The sequence below is a fragment of the Aspergillus aculeatinus genome (genome assembly GCF_003184765.1).
Source record: "Aspergillus aculeatinus CBS 121060 unplaced genomic scaffold BO66scaffold_92, whole genome shotgun sequence".
Classification (NCBI taxonomy): domain Eukaryota; kingdom Fungi; phylum Ascomycota; class Eurotiomycetes; order Eurotiales; family Aspergillaceae; genus Aspergillus; species Aspergillus aculeatinus.
This window is the reverse complement of record NW_020291561.1, coordinates 74,524-95,187: the sequence shown is the minus strand read 5'-3', so window position 1 is coordinate 95,187 and position 20,664 is coordinate 74,524. Positions and strand designations below refer to the sequence as shown.

At 54.6% G+C, this 20,664-nt stretch overlaps 5 protein-coding genes across 5 annotated transcripts; 2 read left to right on the top strand and 3 right to left on the bottom strand.

Annotated features, from left to right (window-relative positions):
* Positions 1-530: 530 nt before the first annotated feature.
* Positions 531-10,252, bottom strand: BO66DRAFT_386490 (ATP-dependent RNA helicase BRR2; the record flags this gene model as incomplete). Its single annotated transcript, XM_025646186.1, has 3 exons — positions 3,862-10,252; positions 3,369-3,810; positions 531-2,705 (listed from the first exon to the last, which is right to left on the bottom strand). Exons 1-3 carry the CDS (start codon positions 9,966-9,968, stop codon positions 531-533), a joined length of 8,724 nt encoding a protein of 2,907 aa, XP_025497831.1. The 5' UTR covers positions 9,969-10,252.
* A 270-nt stretch (positions 10,253-10,522) lies between these two features.
* On the top strand, positions 10,523-13,699 carry BO66DRAFT_424502 (mismatch repair ATPase MSH1; the record flags this gene model as incomplete). Its single annotated transcript, XM_025650174.1, has 3 exons — positions 10,523-10,882; positions 10,952-11,804; positions 11,927-13,699. 3 exons carry the CDS (start codon positions 10,523-10,525, stop codon positions 13,648-13,650), a joined length of 2,937 nt encoding a protein of 978 aa, XP_025497830.1. The 3' UTR covers positions 13,651-13,699.
* A 175-nt stretch (positions 13,700-13,874) lies between these two features.
* On the bottom strand, positions 13,875-15,194 carry BO66DRAFT_433029 (ureidoglycolate hydrolase; the record flags this gene model as incomplete). The annotated part of the gene is made up of 2 exons (XM_025650676.1): positions 13,875-14,776; positions 15,191-15,194. The coding sequence occupies 2 exons, from the start codon at positions 15,192-15,194 to the stop codon at positions 13,875-13,877; spliced, it is 906 nt and encodes a 301-aa protein (XP_025497829.1).
* A 475-nt stretch (positions 15,195-15,669) lies between these two features.
* On the top strand, positions 15,670-16,842 carry BO66DRAFT_424500 (putative glutamine-serine-proline rich protein; the record flags this gene model as incomplete). Its single annotated transcript, XM_025650173.1, has 3 exons — positions 15,670-15,823; positions 15,881-16,451; positions 16,506-16,842. The coding sequence occupies 3 exons, from the start codon at positions 15,670-15,672 to the stop codon at positions 16,840-16,842; spliced, it is 1,062 nt and encodes a 353-aa protein (XP_025497828.1).
* Positions 16,843-17,059: 217 nt separating this feature from the next.
* On the bottom strand, positions 17,060-19,168 carry BO66DRAFT_433027 (uncharacterized protein; the record flags this gene model as incomplete). The annotated part of the gene is made up of 1 exon (XM_025650675.1): positions 17,060-19,168. The coding sequence occupies one exon, from the start codon at positions 19,166-19,168 to the stop codon at positions 17,384-17,386; it is 1,785 nt and encodes a 594-aa protein (XP_025497827.1). The 3' UTR covers positions 17,060-17,383.
* Between the last annotated feature and the right edge of the window lie 1,496 nt (positions 19,169-20,664).

Below are 20,664 nucleotides of genomic sequence, written 5' to 3'. Positions count from 1 at the left end.
ATCACGCTAAACTTCATTCAACTTGTGTATTATCAAGAATCACTTGAACTTGCTTGTATATGCACCAGGCGTGGAGGAAGACACAAACCGTAAATCTAATGCTCCTGCTGCAGAGGACAGCGCAGTGGTTATACAACTCGTCCTCCTTTGTTGGTTCAACTCACCCCCATCGCAGCCAACTGAGATGCTATAATAACTCGAAACCGAAACACCACCCCGTGCTGCACATACAAAACCACTGTCTTTATCCCTCTATTGTTCTTTCGTAGACTCGATCTTTTGTCGTCGCTGGAACAAGACTACTGGCTATATTAAGTCTCTCTGTCTCACAGCAAACAACGCACGGCAATCCCTTTATGCGTCGAGTCCATTATCTCACCCGCAGGGGTCACTCGTGCTCACCTCCAAATTAGGGCTGCTTCATTGTTCCTTTGTGACAACCCCCACAACAATGGAATCAACCACAAAACAATAAACGCTGTATTGACGTGTGACTAAATCATTATCCTAGTGCTCATTAACCCACCAACTCACAATGACACAGTCTCCAGCCGCTTCTCCATTGATGGGGCCTTCGTCGCGCTGAACTCGGCATACTTGCTGGAGGCCGCCGGGAGACCCGTGTACTTGTTGATCCAGTTCAGAACCGTATAATGCCACATGAGCGAGTTCTCCGGGTTGAGCACCCAGTGATTCTCATCCGGGAAGGTCAAGAAAGCGCTATCTACCCCCTGCAGCTGCAAAACATTGAATGCAGCAAGCCCCTCCGCGATGGTCAACCGGTAGTCCAATTCGTTGTGGATGATCAAGTGCGGTGTCTGCCAGTGGGCTGTATGACGAGAGGGATCCCAACGCTCCCAGTTCTCGGGCACCTTCCACAACGGCCCCTTAAGATCCCGCAGCGGGAAGTAGAGCTCTTCACTGGCGAGCATAGAGTTCATGCTGAATACTCCATCGTGCGTCACAAGCGCCTTGAACCGCCGGCCCAATGGGTGACCCTGGATCCAGTTGACCATGTACCCGCCATAAGAGGCGCCAAGAGCCACCGCTCGCGAAGTATCAACATAGTCCAGGTTCTCGGCAATGTAGTCAAGCCCCTTTTCAAGGTCAACGTAGGGTAACGAGCCCCAGGCATTACGAATCTCGTCCGTGAATCGCTGCCCGTAGCTGGTACTGCCGCGAGGATTGGGTGTGACAACAACATATCCCTGCTCGGCAAAGATAGCCGGGTTCCACCGAGTGCTCCATTGCTCGCACCATGCGCTTTGGGGACCTCCATGGATCAGATATGCCAACGGATACTTCTCCCCGGGCTTGAAGTTGGACGGCTTCACCACCCACGCATGCACGGGTGTATCATTGGCGCCACGGTACCAGATTTCATCCACTTGCGTGGGCGAGAGCCCGAAAGAAGCACCGTCGCGTCCGATCGAGGAGATGACACGGACGTCCTTGGGCGATTCGGGATCAATTATAGACCACTTGCTGTTGTCCACAAGACTGCTACTAGCGATGAGTAATTTACTAGAGTTGGCCGCTGCGGGGTACACCTCCGTCACAAATCCCGAATGTGTCAGCTTTTTCAGCACATCAGGAGTAGAGTGGCGGACATTATCTAGGGGTAGCTGGTAAAGAACTCCTCGTCCGGTCTCCTCGACCTGAATGATCAACGACTTGTCGTCATGTGCAAAAGTCAACCCTGAGGGACTCAGAGGCCAGGCGCCTTCTCCGTCCGGCGATGCAAAGATCTCGATCATCTCACCACTCCAGGGGTTAGGCACGTAGAGGATTCGTCTCTTATCTGACTCATAGCCGTCCTCACGCATCGCAAGGAGCGCGATGGAGCTACCATCCGAAGTCAGAACTGGGGAAGACATGGCTCCTTCGAGGCCCTTCACAGCGCACACTCGAGTCTCCATTGCAGTCACACTTGTCCAGGAGAACATCGGACAGTAGTAGCATGAGCAGGACGTGTGTGTGGCGGGATTCAAGCTCGGATCCTTGGCCACGAACACAATGGCCTCCGGACTGATGTCAAAGTCGCCCGTGCCCCCAAACGGAGGAATCGGCGATTCCACGCCCGTCAAGCCACACACTTGAATCAAGTTGGTGAGCCCTGAGACAGCGTACTTGCCCGCTTGTCGAGTGGGCGGAGACAGGGGCGCCTGCTGGAGCAGACCGTACCAGATGGCATTCTTCTGGGGCTCAACATACGAGTCCCAGTGTCTCACGAACAGCGAGGTATAAAGGCGCCCGGTACTGGTCGGCTTCTTCGCGTCGTGCGGGTTGTACAAGGTGCCGTCCGTGTTGGCCTTGCCGGTGACCGCAAAGCCAATCCTTCCCGGTTCGACTACTGTAACCTTGAGATCCGAGACTGGGCCAGGCACCGTGCCCGCGGTATAGGTTTTGTCTGCCTCACGCGCATCGCCGATGATGAAGCTCGTGTTGCCGTTCGCCTTGGCCTTCAGCCAGACGAGCTGATTGCTCTCACCCAGCCACTGAGGGCAGCTGGCGCCGGCGTCGTTTGTGATCAAAGCCGATCGGCCGCTCTCGATGTCCAAGACTCGGATCTCGTTGGTCTTGGAGTGGGATTCGAACGAATAGGTGGTCTGGGTGTACACCGCAAGGGTGCCTGAGGCATTCGGCACAGGGCCAGAGCGCCGAGGAGCTCCCAGGAGAACTCTGGTGCGGATTAGTGCAAGGATCTAAGTGTAAAGTGTAGCAAGCTTCATTGACAAGGAGTCAAGATCACAACAGGCTGAAACCAAGCGATCACATACTCTGGAGTGAACTTCATGGATCGGATGGTCATGACACTGCGACCGGCAAGGGCCCGATAGATAAGATAGATAGCTCGAATGCGGTGCTGTAGCTCCAGCTGGTGATAAGAGTAGCACAGTCAATGCACACCAGAGTGAACGTCCTGATGAGGGAGAATGAAGAATTATTATCAGAGAAGCAGAGAATGCGAAGGAATGAAGAGTGATGATAAAGGGATGAAAGGGTAAGGTGAGTTGTTGAGTTGTGAGTTGGGGACCGTGAGGGGAAGAAGAGCGGAGGTGGCGTCAGGGCGGCTGGCCACTGCCGCACTTGACTTGCTCCGGTTCTTCTCCGGGAGGCCTAATTGGGATACTATACCGCTGTTTACGGGATGTTGCAGTACTCATCACAAATGACATGTCTAAATCATCGTATCTCCCCATTAGAACATATAATTACAGACATTCATACAGAAACTTCGAAATTCAGACCATGGGAGGAATTGTCTACTCTTCTTCCTCCTCCTCCTCCTCCTCCTCCTCGCTCTCGTCCTCATCCATACCCTCCGCCGCCGTGACCGAGAAAGTAGGAGCTTGATCCACACCTACATAGCTGTCACTCATCAGGTACAACGTCAGCTCATGCTCTCCAGGCGTTGGAACAATGTATTCCAGACGCAGATCCAGCTTCCGGCCGATAGTGACCCGCTTAATAGCGAGCAAGTTCTTGGTCTTCTCATCGCCGACGACCAACCACCAATTCTCCATCTTCTTGCCGGGGTAGAATGGTGCGTGCACGGTCGTATCAGGCTCTTCGTCCTCCTCCACCTCTCGTTCGATCTTGATCTTGAGATAGGCCGGCTCGCCCGAAGTGATGTTCTCGGGATCCTCAACCTCAAAGTCAAGCTCCAAGTTGGGATACTTCTCGTTCGTGAACGCGGCAGCTTGGGCCAGCTGCTTGTTGTCCAGACCAAGACGCTTGATCAATGTCGCGTAGTCCTTGTTCTCGGAAGGATCCATGGCTTCCATGAACTCGAAGATGTCATTGATGCTGCCGGCAGGGTTAGCGCGAGTCAACTGGATATTCCTGGGGGATATATACTTATACTCATTCGCCACCTTGATAGCCTCGGGGCCGAAGTGAGGAATCTGCTTCAATGGACTATCCCGGTCCCACATAGCCTGGACGACCATCTGTGACATCTCCATCGCATTCATCGCGTTCAAATGACCCTCCGACGAGAGGACATCAACACACGCACTCAGGAGGTTGAGCACCTTGCTGACAATAACTTCCTGGTCCTTGGCAAGATCAATAGGCAGTTGCATGCGCGAGAAATGAGCCTGCAGCAGCACGAATGCCTTGAAGTGGGGCGAGTCGTAGGAGGTCTCAGCCATCTTGACCGGTACACGGTCATACACGCGGCGGAGAATGTGGTCCTCGTGACGACGCATCTGGATGTTTTCAAACTCCGTGGCGGAAGTGATGATCTCCAGAATGCCCTTGAGCTTGGTACGAGCTGACAGGGAGAGGAGGAAGGTCTGCATAGTAATGAAGGAGATGTTGTAGTAGGAGGCAATCATGGCGGCGTTCAGAGGAGCGACGCTGTCGTCTTCCTCATCCAGATCCACGATCTTGGCATCTGACAATTCCTTCAGGGTGTTTTCAAGCAGCTCAGAGAGGAATGTACTAAGACCCTCGTGGCTGACATCGGTCAGACCGTAGAAGCTCGGATTAGCCAGCAGGCGGCGGTAAAAGTAGGTGTGTGTCATCCAATCAATGGCGTCTTGGGTCGAGGTAATCGTTCTCGTGCTAATCTCAGTGACAAACGCATCATGCAAGTAAGCCTGCAAGTGACTCTCGACGGGCAAAGCCTCGTTTAAGAACTTCTTGTAATAATCACGCTTGACAGCAGGCACCATGAGCACGCCACGGCCAAGCTTGTCATCGCCGGGACGAGAAGCCTTGCCGAACATTTGAAGGATCTCACTGATTGGGTAGTCAATGTAGCGGTGCTCACGGCCCTCGAAGAATTGAGTACCCATGACAATCACCAGGTGTGCCGTCAGGTCGAGCTCCCAGCAAACATCACGGGAAGCGAGGAGAACCTGAATAGCACCAATGGAGAAGAGGTGAGACACGATGCGCTTGTCAGTAGCACTCAAAGCCTCGTGGTAATAACCGATGCCGTGGGATAGAGACTCGGCCAACGTCTGTTCTTGAATTCGGTTAAGAAGAGGAGCAAGCTCGTTCACATCCGCGTTGAGGAACCGATCCTCATTGTCATCCGTAGCACAAGCAGCCAACAGGTCCATTGCAGTAGCACGTGTTTGCTTGCGGCTAGGCACGAAGACAATGGCCGGCTTATCAGCAGACAACTGCAGGATGGAGTGGTATGCTGGTCTGGCCATGGCGAGCATGAGGGAAGGGAAGTGCGGGATGGTGAAGGATTGAATGTGGAGCTCCAATGGCACTGGTCTGGCGTGAGGGCTAAAGTTGTAGATCGTGTGCTTATTGGCACCAATCCACTCGCCAATATCGCGAGCGTTCGCAAGAGGCACACTCAAGCCAATGATGCGCATGCCATTCTCGATCTCCAAAGCCATGGAGTGCATACGCGAAACTACCACTTCATACACGTATCCGCCATAGCCACCGAGCATGTGCAGCTCATCGGCGATGAAAAGTTGCACTGTCCGGACGTTCTTGCGCTTCCGCCATTGCCGAGACAAAACATCCCACTGACTTGGTGTGGCAAGAACGAGATCGGCTCGTTCTAGAAGTCTGAGATCGGCGGTGGTTTCGCCAGTAAGCTTGACGATGTTCTTGCCGCCGGAAAGTTGGCTCAGTCGCTTCTGCCAGTCCGCCAGACGCTGGTCAACGAGCTCTTGGAATGGAGCAAGGTACACAGCGCGGCCGCTATCCTGCTGGGACAGGTGACGCAACAACGCAAGCTCGGCACACACAGTCTTTCCGCTACCCGTGGGAGCACCAATAAACACGTTGTCATCTGTGTCGAAGAGGGACTTGAAAGTCTGCGTCTGGATCTTGTTGAAGAACTGCCAGTCGGGATACAGCTGCTGGAAATCTTCGCGCTTCAATGCCTTCACTGGTGCTCTTTGCATGTCCAAGAGAGGAGTGTGGGGCGGGAAACGTTCGGGAAGGATCAGTTTTTGGAAGGAGACGGCAATCTTGGTTTCCGAGTGCATCCAGCGATCAGATACCAGCGAAATAAAGTAGTTCGGAGGCATGGGCTCGGAGATGGGAACGGTAAACTCAACAAGATGCTCGTTCATCTCGGATTGTGCGTGGTCTTTCCGCAGAAGGAACTGGTCATGGAATAAGATCTCCTCTCCATCGCAATCCTCCACCAGAATCCAGAAGTCTTGAGCGGAGCCATGTAGAGTCTCGTCCCAAACGAAGTTAGGGGTGATCGTCAGTTCGACCCGTAGCATGGAGCGAGTGACGGGCTGAACCTGTGCCTGGACCTCCAGACGAGGGAACTTGGAGACAAGATCGCAGACAACACGTCCAGCCTTGGGCATACCCAGGAGCTCACCCATGCGAGGAGGATCAAGGTCGAAGTAGCTACCCCAAGGCACGTCGATTCTCTCCGCCTTCTGCAAGATGTCTCTTGGGCAAGTCGGGAACTGACGGAGGGGTGTCATCGTGGGCCACATGCGCCGCTCAGCCATCTTGCACAGGTTGAGAGCAGTCTTGGCCACGGATGACCATCCCTTCTTCAATGAGATCTCGAAAATAGCGCGTAAAATACGACCAGCTGATTGGGTAACATAAACCATATCTGCCATCAGGGCAAGCCCTTCCAGCTTGAGGCGAGAGATGTAAGCTTGGAGCAAGACATTGATCTTGGAATGAGGCTCGTCAATTCCCTCCTTGACAGGGACAGGTACACGACCAAGTAGCTTCGCAAGTTCCAGCTTCTCATCCTGACGGACCGGAATGTACTTGAACTCGTCGCTAAGAGCGAAAATTCGGAACAGCTCGATCGTGGTGATGTTAGGCTGGAGATGCTGGGAGTAGGTCAACATGGAGTTGTGGCCGATGTAGTAGTGGGAGGCGATACGGCCAAGCTCCGTGGATTGCATACGACCCGTCTTCTTGTCATACTTCACGAGGCCTGCTCTTTCCAGAATCACAGCTGCAGAGTGAACAAGGTCAACGCGCTTTTGCTCAAGGGCGTCATCATTTTCATAGTCCGCACCCACACTGTAGAGGCCAGGTGAGCGGAGCATGCGGACGAACAAGTAGGTATAACCCAGCCAGTCAACTCCCTCGTCACGAGTACGAATGTTTCCGAGAACAATCTCGGCATTCATATTGTCAGCGAGCTTACTCACGAGCTGACTCTCGATTGGCAATTGCTGATTCAAAAGGGAGAGGTAATACTGGATCTCGGTTTGCGTCGTGATAATGATACCTTCACCGAAGGTATCGTATTGAGGTCGTCCAGCACGGCCCAACATCTGCAGGACATCTTGAGGGCTGAGTTCGACCCAGCTACCCTTCTCAGGCGAGTAGATCTGAGTTCCCTTGATGATAACCGTGTGGGCAGGCAAATTGACACCCCAGGCAAGAGTTGCGGTACATACAAGGACTTGGATGCTGCCGTCGGCGAAAAGCGCCTGGACGGAGTCTCGATCAGCAAGACTGAGACCGGCATGGTGAATACCAAATCCATAAGGCAACAGATCCTTGAGCGAGGCGTCATCAACCGACTCAGCTTCTTCGGCCAAGATAGCTCTGCTTGCAGCATCACTGCGCAGAATCTGGCCGATGGTCTCCATCTCAAGAGCCTTGTCTCTGATGTACTTGGCGGTCTTGGCGGTCTCCTTTCGAGAGTGGACAAAAATGAGCATCTGGTTCCTTTTTTGTCCGACTTGCTCAAGGACTTTGTTGTAGCAAATATCGTTCATGGTCTTCAGCTGCTTGATGGCTTTCTTATCCGTAACGCCGATGAACTCCTGTTTGAGAGGACAAGGTCTGTAGGAGCCATCGAAGTGGAACAGGCCCTTCGCAGGATCAACACGCAGGAAGCTGGCAACATCCCGGTAGTTAGGGAGCGTAGCACTCAGACCAACAATTCGGACTGGGTCGCCAGTCTGTTCTACCTTGCGGATGGTTCTGCTAACGATACTCTCGATGACAGGACCACGCTCGTCGTGGAGAAGGTGAATTTCGTCAATGACGATCAGACGGACGAGTCTGGTGTAACTCGTCTCCGAGGCCTTTCTAGTGATGACATCGTACTTCTCAGGAGTCGTGACGATAATCTGAGTCTCAGCAATTTGTTGCTTCGTAAGTTGACGATCACCGCTCAGTTCCGCCACCTTGATGCCATAAGGCTCAAGACGCTTGCCGAGGTTCCCGACCTGTTCCTGTACCAGGGCCTTCAAGGGAGAGATGTAGATGATCTTGAAGTCATCCAGCATGATCTCTCCCGTCTGCGGGTTCCGGTTCTTGCCAATCTCACGGAGGATGGTAAGCATGGCAACATTAGTCTTTCCTGAACCGGTGGGGGCACAGACAAGCACGTTGCCATCATCGTGAAAAGCGGTGGGAAAGCACTTGGATTGGATCCGATTGAGTTCCTTCGAACTCCCAAAGCCAACGCGAGCCCACTCGGGCAGCTCGGTCGTAGGAAGGTTCTTCTCGCCAGGCTCTTTCTTAGCCTGGGGAGGAGGCACATGAATTTCTTCATATCCCTTGAACGTCCGCTTCGTCGAGCCCTGGGGCAGCTTGACGCTAGGGTTGGTCATCAAGTGATTACCTTGATGGAACACAAGGTTCTCCAGGTTGATCAATCTCTTCGGCTGCAGGCCTCGAACCAATCCTCCATCCTCCTTCTTCTCTTCCGGCTGCTCAGGAGCGTTGGGAACATCCATATCCATCAAGTCTAGCTTGATCTTCTTCGAGGGACGACCCGCGCCTTCATCGCGGTTGGTCTTGCCCCGGATCTCGTCCAAAATAGCGCGGTGCCCAGCTTCAACCATTTCACTCTCGACCAGATGGCGGGCATCCGCGTCTTCAGCGACTCGGCGCCAACGGGTGACCCATACGATCTTATCGCGGTTGGTGACCAAAGTGGCGACAAGCTCGGGCTGCTCATAATCGAAGAGATCCATCAAGTCATTTTCCACGTCGCGAAGAGGTCGCACCTCGCCATCCTCTCCTTTACCTCCGAGAATCTCGAGCGCTTGAGTCGCCTTCTCATGTTGTACGTGAGCATCCGGGTATGCATTGCCGATTTGGCGCTGAAGCCAGTAAGCATCGATTTCTCGTGCAAGAACTGTGGTTTTCTTGTTGCCGTGTTCGTCGCCACGGCCTAACCCGCCGTCGATGACCATCTCTTCAGCGTCCTCTAATCCTTCAAGGTCTGCTTTCTCAGTCGTTGCGTCATCAATACCAGGGACTTCCTGTTGGTCGGCTTCGTCTTCGGAAAGTTCGTCGTCGTCGCGGACCTCGTCCAGAGTGCCCATGCGCTCATCGTCCTCATCCTCCTCGTCGAAAACGACAGCAACACCCTGGCGCTCATCCAATTCCGCCTCTCCTTCGCCAGCCAGACCGTCACCCATCTCTTCGTCATCATCCTGGGCATCGTAATCCGTGATCTTCTTGCCCAGGTTGACAAGCTCATTGAATTCCTTGGGATTCATCGAACTGCCTAGCAAGTCATCGATCTCCTTCTTCTTGTCGAAATCCTTCATATCATCGTCCTTGAGTAACTCCAGTACTGCATCCGCCGCACTGCGGACCACTTCGTGTGGTACATCGCCCAGATGGCTGGCGGTCATTGTGAGGATGAGGTCATAGGTGGCTCGGGTGGCAGGGGTGCGAGGACGGTACTTCAGGCCCTCGACGAGGGCATCGGCAGCGGACAGAATGCCCTGGCCGCGTACTTGCGCCGGTTGACCCCGCTGAGTCTTTCTCTGTTCGCGAGCGAGGACATCCTCGCCTTCGCGGATGGACCCTCGCTCGATGTCCGTCAAACCGGCCTTCTTTTTCGTCTTCGGCGCATCGTCACGCGCCATCCTCGAGCCCATTTCCCGAATGCTGATGCGGCCGGCGAGGGACTCCGGGTCACCGGTGGGTTCATCGTTGACGCGAGAGATGAAACGACGGTCCGCCTGGAGAACCAGGTTGGACATCGCCGAGTATTTGTACTGGGAGATATTTTGGTCGGCCATTTTGATGGTTCTCTGATGGAAAAAGCAAGGTATAGATAAGAAGGGAAAACTAAAACGATCGTGAGGTGAGTGCAGGTGAGTCGTGGTCTGAGGCTCGGTGGAGCTCAGATTCAGCCGGCGGGCGCGTGGTTGGCACCGGCGACAAGCACTTGATGAGATGAGAGTGGCTCTGTATAATAGTGTAAAGTCGTTCAATTAGGTTTCACAAACCCGGACCATCCTCCGACAAGAAAAAGCACACTCGTCGGCGGCAAGGTTGCGAGCTGCTGAGGAGGAGGAGGAGGGATTCTTGCGGAGTTGAAGGAGTTGGCGTTAGCGAAGTTCGGCAAGGTCTCGTCCCAGCCTGAGCAGATTTGAGTGGCAAAGCGGGAAGGTTTGACGAACGGGAACAGCTACATCCTGTGGCAGCCTGAGGCAGCCTGAGGCATCGATCTCCCGCCCTGGTTTCTGCCGCCGCTTTCTTATCCGATTCGGTCAAGCTTCAACGCGTATACAAGGAATTCTTCTCGGCACGCGAAGACAGACGAGAAGTCGGCGCAAACGGGGTCGAGACGATGCGCTTTCATGGAGTATCGATCTCCCATCTGATTAACACGCAACTACATTCCAGTGTTGGTCGGACTGGCTGTCCTCCTTACCGCTGTCATGTCCACCGCACCATCTGTCATCATGCCCGGAGGCCGAATCTATGCATTCCTAGGGCGACCCCTACCTCCATAGTCCCGCATAGAACTGCCAAATCTAAATCTGTTGTGAAACTCAAAGACTTGCCTCAAGGGGCGTTGAAATTGGAACCCTATGATGATGGCGCCAATGATGGCCCTCAGTACCCTGTCGTTTTGCAGGGGCATCGGAACAATATGCAAAGGTTTAGGAACTGCGTGGTGTTGACCCGTGTTGGCGGATTCTACGAGGTATGAAGACATGAACTAAATCAAATATCAAGCTTTCCTTTGTGCGTATAGTTGCTGACTTGAGTATAGCTGTATTTCGAACAAGCCGAAGAGTTGGCTCCCTTGCTGAACCTTAAACTGGCTATAAGAAGAACAAGCGCTGGGCCCGTATACATGGCCGGCTTCCCTTTCTTCCAACTGGACCGGTTCCTCAAGATACTTGTTCAGGACTTAAGCAAGTATGTGGCCATTAGTGAGGAGTTCGCCAACGATGCCGAGGGCAAGCTTCGCACCGGGGGTCTTCAATTCGATCGCAAGGTCGCGAGGATCATCACACCTGGTACCTTGATTGATGAGAAGTTCATGGATCCTTCCGAGAATAACTTCCTGCTGGCAATCTATATAGATGGCAGCTCGGTGAAAGAGCAGGTAGAGCAGGACGATGGGGCTACGAAGCAACACGTTCTGCCATCCACGTCTCAGAATGTAGGCTTGTCCTGGCTGGATCTCTCCACCGGCGACTTTTTCACTCAGGTCACCACGGCGCAAATGCTGCCGTCGGCTATTGCCCGGATCGGCGCTCGTGAGATCCTGGTGGATCAAGCGCTAGGAGACGGGGTCAGGCAAGAGCTGCAGCTGCTGACCGGGCACGACCACCGGTTGATGACATTTTTCCCATTCCCTTCGAAGATCGAGCCCATGACGAAGTGGGGCCCTGTGCTTGAAGCACCCATATCTGCCAAAGCCGCGGCGTCCTTCACCTCGGAGGAAGTGGCTGCTGGCTTCAGCCTTCTTGAATACATCCGGGTGCAGCTACAAGGGTTGAATATGAAGCTTCAGCCTCCGCGCCGTCGAGATCTGGACGAATCCATGAGCATTGACCGGAACAGCCTAAGGGGCTTGGAAATACTAGAGACAGCCCGGGATGGCTTTGGGAAAGGAAGTCTGCTTCATGCGGTGAGCAGGACCTCGACCAAAAGCGGTGCCCGGTTGCTACGTGATCGCCTAAGTATGCCCATAGCCACTTATGCCTAGTCATCATTCTTATGCTAATCCACATCGCAGCATCACCTTCGACGTCTATGACTGTGATTAACGAACGATTGGATCTTGTGTGTACATTCATCGACGACGCAGAATTACACCGCAATGTCATCAATTACTTGAAGCGGAGCTATGACGCGCAGCGGCTGGTTCAGAAATTCACTCTGGGGCGGGGAGATGCAGATGACCTGATATGTCTATCTCGAGCCATTGAAGCTTCAAAGGAGATCAGGCGGGTGTTGATGAGCAAAAAGCGCAAATGCAAGGATACACCAGCAGCTCAGAGCCTCAAATCCATGACGGATCGCCTGTACATGAATGGGCCTATCCTCCTGGCCGAGAAGATCTTGGCGGCGATTGATGAAGAGGGGTTGTTACAGAAGCAACGCATCGAGGACGACACGGCTGCTGAAGCGGCAATGCTTGCACAGGAGGTAGCCTTCAGTGAAGCCCTACCGGGCGAAATAGAGACACTGCCGAAGAAGGTCAGGACGAAGAGCGGCGAACGAGGTGGCAGCGGGGCAACCGATGAGGCGTCGACCCTCGAGACCTGGATCATGCGGCGCGATGCCAGCCCGGCTCTCCATGACCTCCACGAGGAATTAGACCGACTGCACAACGAGAAAGCGGAACTCACCCAGCGCCTTCGCGACGCTGTGGGGTCGACAGCCCTCTCCCTCAAATGGACACCGGGTCTAGGCCACATCTGTCACGTCAAAGCTGCTAAGATCTCCCAAGAGTCATTAGAAGAATTGGGGGTGACACGGAATGTCTCAATGACCAAGTCTACCCGGTCCTTCTACCTGCCGGCGTGGACCGAGCTGGGCGGCCAGATGGACCAAGTCAAGCTTCAGATTCGGCAGGAAGAACAGGCGATCTTCGAGACGCTGCGCCGCGAGGTCATCCTCAATCTTGTCAAGATCCGCCGTAACGCAGCCGTGATGGACGAGCTGGACGTGGCATGCTCCTTTGCCACCCTGGCCCACGAACAGAGGCTAGTCCGTCCGATCCTCGTCGAGGGCAAATGCCACAAGATTGTAGGCGGTCGACATCCCACGGTCAAGCTGGGTCTGGAGGAGCAGGGCCGGCGGTTCGTCAGCAACGATTGCTTCCTGGGCGACCCGGACCGCATCTGGCTGGTAACCGGGCCCAACATGGCCGGCAAGAGCACCTTTCTCCGACAGAACGCCCTGATCACGATCCTGGCGCAAGTGGGGTCCTTGGTTCCGGCCGACTACGCGGAGATGGGCATTGTCGACAAGATCTTCAGTCGCATTGGCGCGGCCGACGACTTGTTCCGCGATCAGTCGACTTTCATGGTCGAGATGCTGGAGACGGCGGCCATCTTGAAGCAGGCGACTCCGCGCTCCTTCGTCATCATGGACGAGGTGGGTCGGGGCACGACCCCGGAGGATGGGACGGCGGTGAGCTTTGCGTGTCTGCACCACCTGCACTATCACAACCGCTGCCGCACGCTCTTTGCAACCCACTTCCACGCGCTGGCAGACATGACCCAAGACTTCGAGTCGCTGGGCCGGTATTGCACCGATGTCAAGGAGACGGCCAACGGTGGGTTTTCGTTCGTGCACCGGTTGCGCAAGGGCGTGAACCGTGAATCGCACGCGCTGAAAGTCGCCCAGCTAGCCGGATTGCCCTCGGAGACTATTGAACTGGCGCGACGTGTGCGTCAACAAGGACTAGCCACTAATCCAGAGCAGTGCAGCCAGACATCAGCCCCAGCATAAAACACACCCATCGCGGCAAGCATCCAATCCCTCTCCCCATTCAGCACAGCGCACACTTTAGCATATATGTACAGTACATTATATTCCCCACCTACCCACCCCATCTCGATATCTCCCACATAATCTATGTACACTACTTTTCCCCCTCCAATATACAATATACCCCACGCCCCAATCACCCCCAAACCTTCAATCCCACCGCCGTAAACCACCACTCCCACCCCTCAAAGCCTAGCCTTCACGCCCAGTCCCGACTCCACCTCCACCACGACCCCCTCCCCAAACACCACCTCCTGCACATCCTCCTCCGCCACGCCATTCATAAACTGCACGACCAAGAAGTCCACGCGCCGGTTCCCGACCACCGCCATGGGCGCATGCCACGTGCCCGCGCCGTAGGTGACCGCCTGCCCGCCGCGCGCGACGAACGCCTTGACGCGGCTCAGATCCGGCGGGTCGGCGACGGTCACCACCTCCCCGGAGCGGGTGGTGGCCTGGGCGGTCGTGCCCTTGAGCGAGGGCGCCACGACGACCAGATAGTAGGGCTCCGGCGCGGGGGTCTGGGCCGGGCCGGGCCCGGTGGCCGGCTGGCTGGAGAGGTCGAGCGGGGAGAAGGTCTGGGTGGTGTAGGGGTGGCGTTCGAGGATGCGGATGTCGAAGACGGCGGCGGATTTCCCGGCCGGGCGCAGGGTGCGCGGGAAGCAGGAGAACATGGTCATGCGCGCGGACGAGGCCCGGCCGCTGGGGCAGGTGCTGCCGTAGTGGTCGTCCAGTGGGGAGATGGGACTGTACTTCAGGGCGGTGTTCTGGTTGGCGAGCACGGGGGTCGGGTGCAGCGCGGTCAGGGCGGAGGCCGGTGGTGGGGTGGCCACGGTGCGGGGCAGTGGTGAGGTGATGGCTGTGCCGTAGGGGTGGAAGGCGGACGGGGTGAGCGGTTCCGGGGTCAGGGTCAGGGTTGGAGTTGGTGAGGTCAGGGTTGGTGGGGACATGATGCTGATGGTGCCGGTGGTCAATTGGTGATGGCAGTTGGCAATTGGAGGAGGTTGTTTGAATTGGTGGGATGAGGGTTGAGGGTTGAGGGGGGTTCGGTGTGAGGTGAGGTGAGGTGAGGTGAGGAGAGAAGGGTCTGGAGGTGATTTATAGTAAAGAAAGAAAGTCTGGGGGAATGGGGTTCTCGGTCGAGAGCTCGGTTTCTCCTCTTCAGTCCAGTCCACTATATCTATCTGGTCCAGACTACCTAGGCGACTAACGTTAGCTGATAAGTTATCGGCACTCGCCGTTATCTGCAACCGGCGGAAGAGGCCGATTCTGGAGCGTCGATTGGGTAATTGACCATTCGTGGTTAAGGAATCAGTCTAGATTTATGAGACTGTTGCTTGTTGCTCGGTGGTGTAGCTTGTAATTATAGTGTCCTATGTATATCGCTATAGTGAGATAACTAACTAACGCTTATTTAACTAAGAGTCATGACCTAACATTGCGAGCATTAAATTTATGTCTGCCATCCGAGACTATCCGCTTGTGCATGTGCATGACTTACTCATTATTATGCCCGACTTAACCTGATCCCCTGGATCAATCCTTGGCCTGGGAAATTGCAAATGGAGAATCCCCACTCTGGGTGTCTCAGCCACAGAATCTCCCCCGCCAGGATGTGGCAGTGTCTGAGTCGCGTCAGCCTTATGCTTGCCTGGAACAGGCAGGAACCAAACAAATCCATGATCATATTGAGGATTGAAGTTTAGGTACCAAAACTACCTAAGAAAGATAGGCGATTATTGCCCAGCACAGCCACGACGGGGGGGGCCAAGGCACTGGGCAGTGAATCAACGCTGCTTCGCTTCCTCTACAAGCAAGCGCTTATATAGCTAGCCCAACTCTTCGCTCTTACTCTCGCTCTTTCTTTTCTCTTCCCCACTTCACTGTCCTCCTTTTACTTCCATTTTTCTCTGGTCTTCACTTCCAGAAACAAAACCCCCACAAAGACATTTCAGCTCACAAACTCACCAGCCAACCCCGATGTCAGCACAAGAATACTTCGGCGGGTCTTCTCAAAACCCTCCTCGTCGGGAGGAATCCCACACTCCTGGACCCTGGAACTCATCGACGCCTGGACCGGACACGCCTCGCACCGGCGCCTACAGTCCCTATCCTTCCTCCGAGAACTACTATCGTCCGAACTCCAATCCCAACCCCAACGCCAATCAGAACTACTATGCCTCCCCACCAGACCCCAGGATGGCGCAGGGGTCATGGAACGGACCTTCTCCTTCCCCCTCCCTAGGCGGCGAAGGCTACCCCCACCAGCCGTACGGACAGCAGCCGCAGCCTCCGTACCCTCAGCACGGAGGACCCTCCCCCACTCCTTCCGGCTACCCCCCGTACCCTCCACAAGAAGGAGGAGCACCCTACAATGACCGCCCATATTCCCCCTACCAGCAGCAGCAGCAACAGCAACAGCAGCCAGGCCCCCAACAACCCCCACCCTACAGCACCAACCCCAACCTCCCGCCGGGCGCCACGGACGACCAAGACCGCGGCTTCCTAGGGGCCGTGACCGGCGGCGCGGCCGGCGCCTTCGCAGGCCACAAGGTGAACCACGGCTTCCTGGGCGCGATCGGCGGGGCGCTGACGGGCTCCGTCGCGGAAGACGCCATCAAGAACCACCGCAAGAAGAAAGAGGAGGAAGAAAAGGAAGCCCTCCGCCGGCAGAAGGAGGCCCTCAAGGAGCAGAAGCGCCGCGAGAAGGAAGAGCGCAAGATGCAGCGCCGCACCGACCGCCACCACCGCCGGCACTCCTCGTCGTCGTCCTCGTCGTCGTCCTCATCCGATGACGAACGTAAGCATCACCACAGTCGCTCCGGCAACACCTTCCGCGGGAACTTCTCCGGCTCCTCCCGCGAGATCCGGCTCGAGGGGTACCATGAGCTCGTGGCCTACTGCGGCGACGTCGACGGCCGCCAGCACCGCTCGGTCATCCCGCTCAACGACGTCCTCACCAACTCCTGGGGCGAGTTCAAGTGGGCCCGCCACGGCAATTTCGCCGCCTCGGCGAGCAACGTCCACCTCGAGGATGGGGGCCGCGTCCTGGTGGCGGATCTGGGCGATGGCAATGGCGGGTGGAAGAGGAGCTGGATCCGCTTGGATGAGAGGATCTCGAATCAGAATGGGCGGTTGGTGTTCTTGGATTAGATGGTGATGATGAGAGAGTTTTTCTTTGGAGGATGGCCTGCCACGGGAGCGGGTTTTCTTGGATAATGGGTTTTAATGCATTAGCTTTCTGACACTGGACGTTGTGGCTATTAAATTATCGTAGTTCCACAAAGTACAACGTAGATCTTAAGATCTCAAATACTGCGGCAGGGTCTACAGTAGTTTTAATGAGCAGTCCTTCTAATCGAAGCATTGCAACCAATCAAAACCGTCAGGGTAAGAAAAACATAACTACTAACCTACTAGGTAGTCGGTCATAATTTAGCTCAGCTAAACCAATCCATCCCTCTTATCAACAACTAAAACAGATACATTCAAATCAGAATAAATGAACGAAAGAATCAAAAGGAAGTATGACACAGGAAAGAAATGTGAGTCGGTCAAGGACAGTATGGTCAATGTGATCGAGAAATGTTTACACAAGTGCAGGATAAGAAAATTCAGAACGAGTGATGGACAGACTATACCATAGTCTAGGGATCTGTATGTGGTGTGCGGTGTGTGGTGTGTGATCAGGCCTTTAAACAACCGGTGTCGCGCCCGGCGTGATCTGTGGTGTCGAGGAAGCCATGATGCTAAAGGTCGAGGATGGATAGGCCCAGGCGGGGCGGAAGCTGGAGGCGGCGGGTGTCGAGGAGGGGATTGCGGCCGAGGTCGAGCTGCCGTATATCAGGGGGGTGGAGGAGGAGGGGGTGGGTGGGCTTTGGCTGTTGTTGGGGTCTGAGGACCCATCGTCCGAGGAGCCGTTCGAGGAGGAGCCGTCCGAGGAGGAGCCATCCGAGGAGGAGCCATCGTCTGACGAACCATCGTCTGAGGAGCCGTCCGAGGAGGAGCCATCGTCTGATGAACCATCGTCTGAGGAGCCGTCATCTGAGGACCCGTCGTCGTTCGAAGAGCCGTCGTCTGAAGAACCATCGTCTGAGGAGCCGTCATCTGAGGAGCCGTCATCTGAGGAGCCGTCATCTGAGGATCCATCGTCTGAAGAGCCGTCGTCTGAAGAGCCGTCGTCTGAGGAGCCGTCGTCTGAGGAGCCGTCATCTGAGGCGCCGTCGTCTGAAGAACCGTCGTCTGAGGAGCCATCATCTGATGAACCGTCATCTGAAGACCCGTCGTCTGAAGAGCCCTCATCATCACCATCGTCATCTTCGGAATCCGGCACGGTCGACGGCACAGCGCTGGGCTCTCCGATAGTGCTGCTACCAACATGAACACTTGCACTAACCGAGTGATCTGCGCCGGGTGTATGAATAGCATGTATGCTAGTTGCCGTGACCGAGTGCTGAGCATGATGCGAGGTATTGATAAGCCTGGTAGCAGACGTGTGCACTGCCGCAGTGGAAGATGCATGGCCTGCCTCGACAGAGCGTGTCGCGGATCTAGACGCAGTCTCTCTACCGGTTGTAGGAGTGTGCCCCGCTTCCACCGGGGTTGTTATAGACTTGGAGGATGTCTCAACTCTGGCTGAAGAGGTATGATTCAGCTCTGCAGTGCTTGTGACAGACTTGGAGGTTATCTCGGCCCTGGTCGAAGAAGCATGGCTCAGCTCTGTTGTGCTTGTGACAGACTTGGTGGTCGTATCAATCTTGCTCGTAGATCCATGCTCCACTTCGATGGATTTTGTAACAGACTTAGAACTTGTTTCTTTGGTTGTAGTCGACGAGTGCTGGACTGCAAGAGTGGACGTTCTAGAGGTCGTAGTGGATGACGATGTTGACTTTGAACTAATTGCAGTGGCTGAATGCTCGGCCTCAGGAGTCTTGGTGAATATTGAAGTTGTGGTCTTGCTAGTGGTAGACGGAATAGTGGTAGTAGATGAAGTCGAAGTTATGGTAGAAGCATGCGAAGTGGTTGTGCTAGTGGTGGTGCTCGTGGTTGATGTCGTGGTGGAGGAAGCAGTTGTCTTCGAGCTGGAGGTGGTCGTATGCTTCTCCTCGGTCGTCGTAGTCGTAGTTGTAGTGGTGGTCGTATGGGTGGTCGTCGTCGACTTCGTGGTTGTCGGCTCCTCTTTCTTGGTGGTAGTCGTCTTCTTCTGCTCTGCCTTTGTGGTGGTGTCTTTACCACCGCTGTGCCCCCATATAGTACTACCGCTGCTGCTGCTGCTAGACTTGTGCTTCCTCCGCTGCAGGACATAGGCCAAGCCATGTCTGGCGAGATTCTTGTGAGGATCAGGGTATTCCACAATATCTGCCACTGTCGCAATAGAGTCATAAGACTCGACTGAGTTGGCATTTGGATCGGCCGCCAGGGCTCCTCCGGTAACAACACCACTAGCCCAAAGGGCCAGCAAGAAGGTTTTCCTGAGCATAGTTCAGATCTTGCTGTGCGATGAGGCTATCTGGGTTTGACCGGATCTGGGTCTTTTACAACCTTTTTATCCCTCATCTTGGTCGATGCATTCATTTGTAACGCCCTTTCTTGCCCACGGTTTCAGACAATCCAACAACGCAATGGACTTTGAGATGCTGTAGAGACATCGTGGCCCCTCAGCTAGAGTATCACCGTCTGGTAGGTATGGAAATAGTGCAAGTAATGATTGGGGGCTGGATCTCCAAGGGAAAGCTCATTACCAGTAAAGGAAAAGTGAGATGGAGGAGAACTGAAGCTCTGCCCAGTGCCCACCGCCCCCACGACCGACGTTTGCTTACTTCCTGACTCGCAGCCAACATCCGTCGACTTTCCTCCTTCGCCCCCAACTTGACCCACCAACTCATTTGCTTCAGGACCATTGCACTGTCGCCAGAATTCTCACGGTATCCTCGCCGGGGATTCCGGTTCGTCCGCTCATTGTTCCTGCCGCAAAGCTAAGATCTGATTAATAAACTGTCATGAGTGAGCTAACAGGTCTCTGTTTGAGTCTCTACTGTTCTTGTTCGCTAAGAGCCAAACTAGCCAGTGGCTGTGACACAATGGCAGTAGAAGTCATAGGTCCTTGGTCTCTCCGTCCCACCAGCAGAGTCCACCATATTTATCGAATGCCTCCAGCAACACGGGCAATGAAATGGCCCAATCCTGGCAACGTCTCGAAAACATAACACAAGCGGCACGAAGATACTCCACTGAGTGAGAGATGCAACAGTCCAATCCTTGTGATTACTTCTAACCAGCAATTGACCAACAGGCTTGGCGATATGATGGTTCTCAACCGTTGAGTAATCATGATTAGTTATATTGTTAGTTGGGAGTGACGCGCGCTGACCATGGTTTCATATTCGCCCTCGCAGTTAGCATCCGAGATGAAACATATTTGTCTCTTGATCGACATCCTTGGACCAGGGGCTCTGGATCTCTTTAGTCGTACCGAGCTATACGAGGTGACCAGTCGGAATGCGACTTGGATGCCGAACTGCCATCATCGGATGTTGTCCAGGCATATCAGCCCCCAAGCTTTAGGGGTGCCCTGCCTGCTCAAGACTTAGCCCATCACTCCGACACCTGGATGATCATTCCAGGAGTTGTCTCTGCGATCCTAGCGGATGCGACATTGTCATGCAACCAACCCCAATAAGCAGCAAGCGTTCCACGAGGGCGGTTTCAGTTCTGGGCTGTCATGCCGGCTTCCGCGAGTTGCGTTTCTGTCGCTGCGTGGCGTTGCGGGAGTGTCTTAAGAAGTGACCGGCGCTAAGCCTTTAATACATTTCACAACCATGTGGCCGATTCGCTCCTGTCATCGGCCTTCTTGGGGTTGCGTTAGCACCCAAACGCCTTTCGTTCCTACCAGAATGAGACGCGCCACAATCACTTTCAGACCTCCGATGGCCCATTCTTTTCAACTCTGAAGCCTTGGATTCTGAATGAAAATGG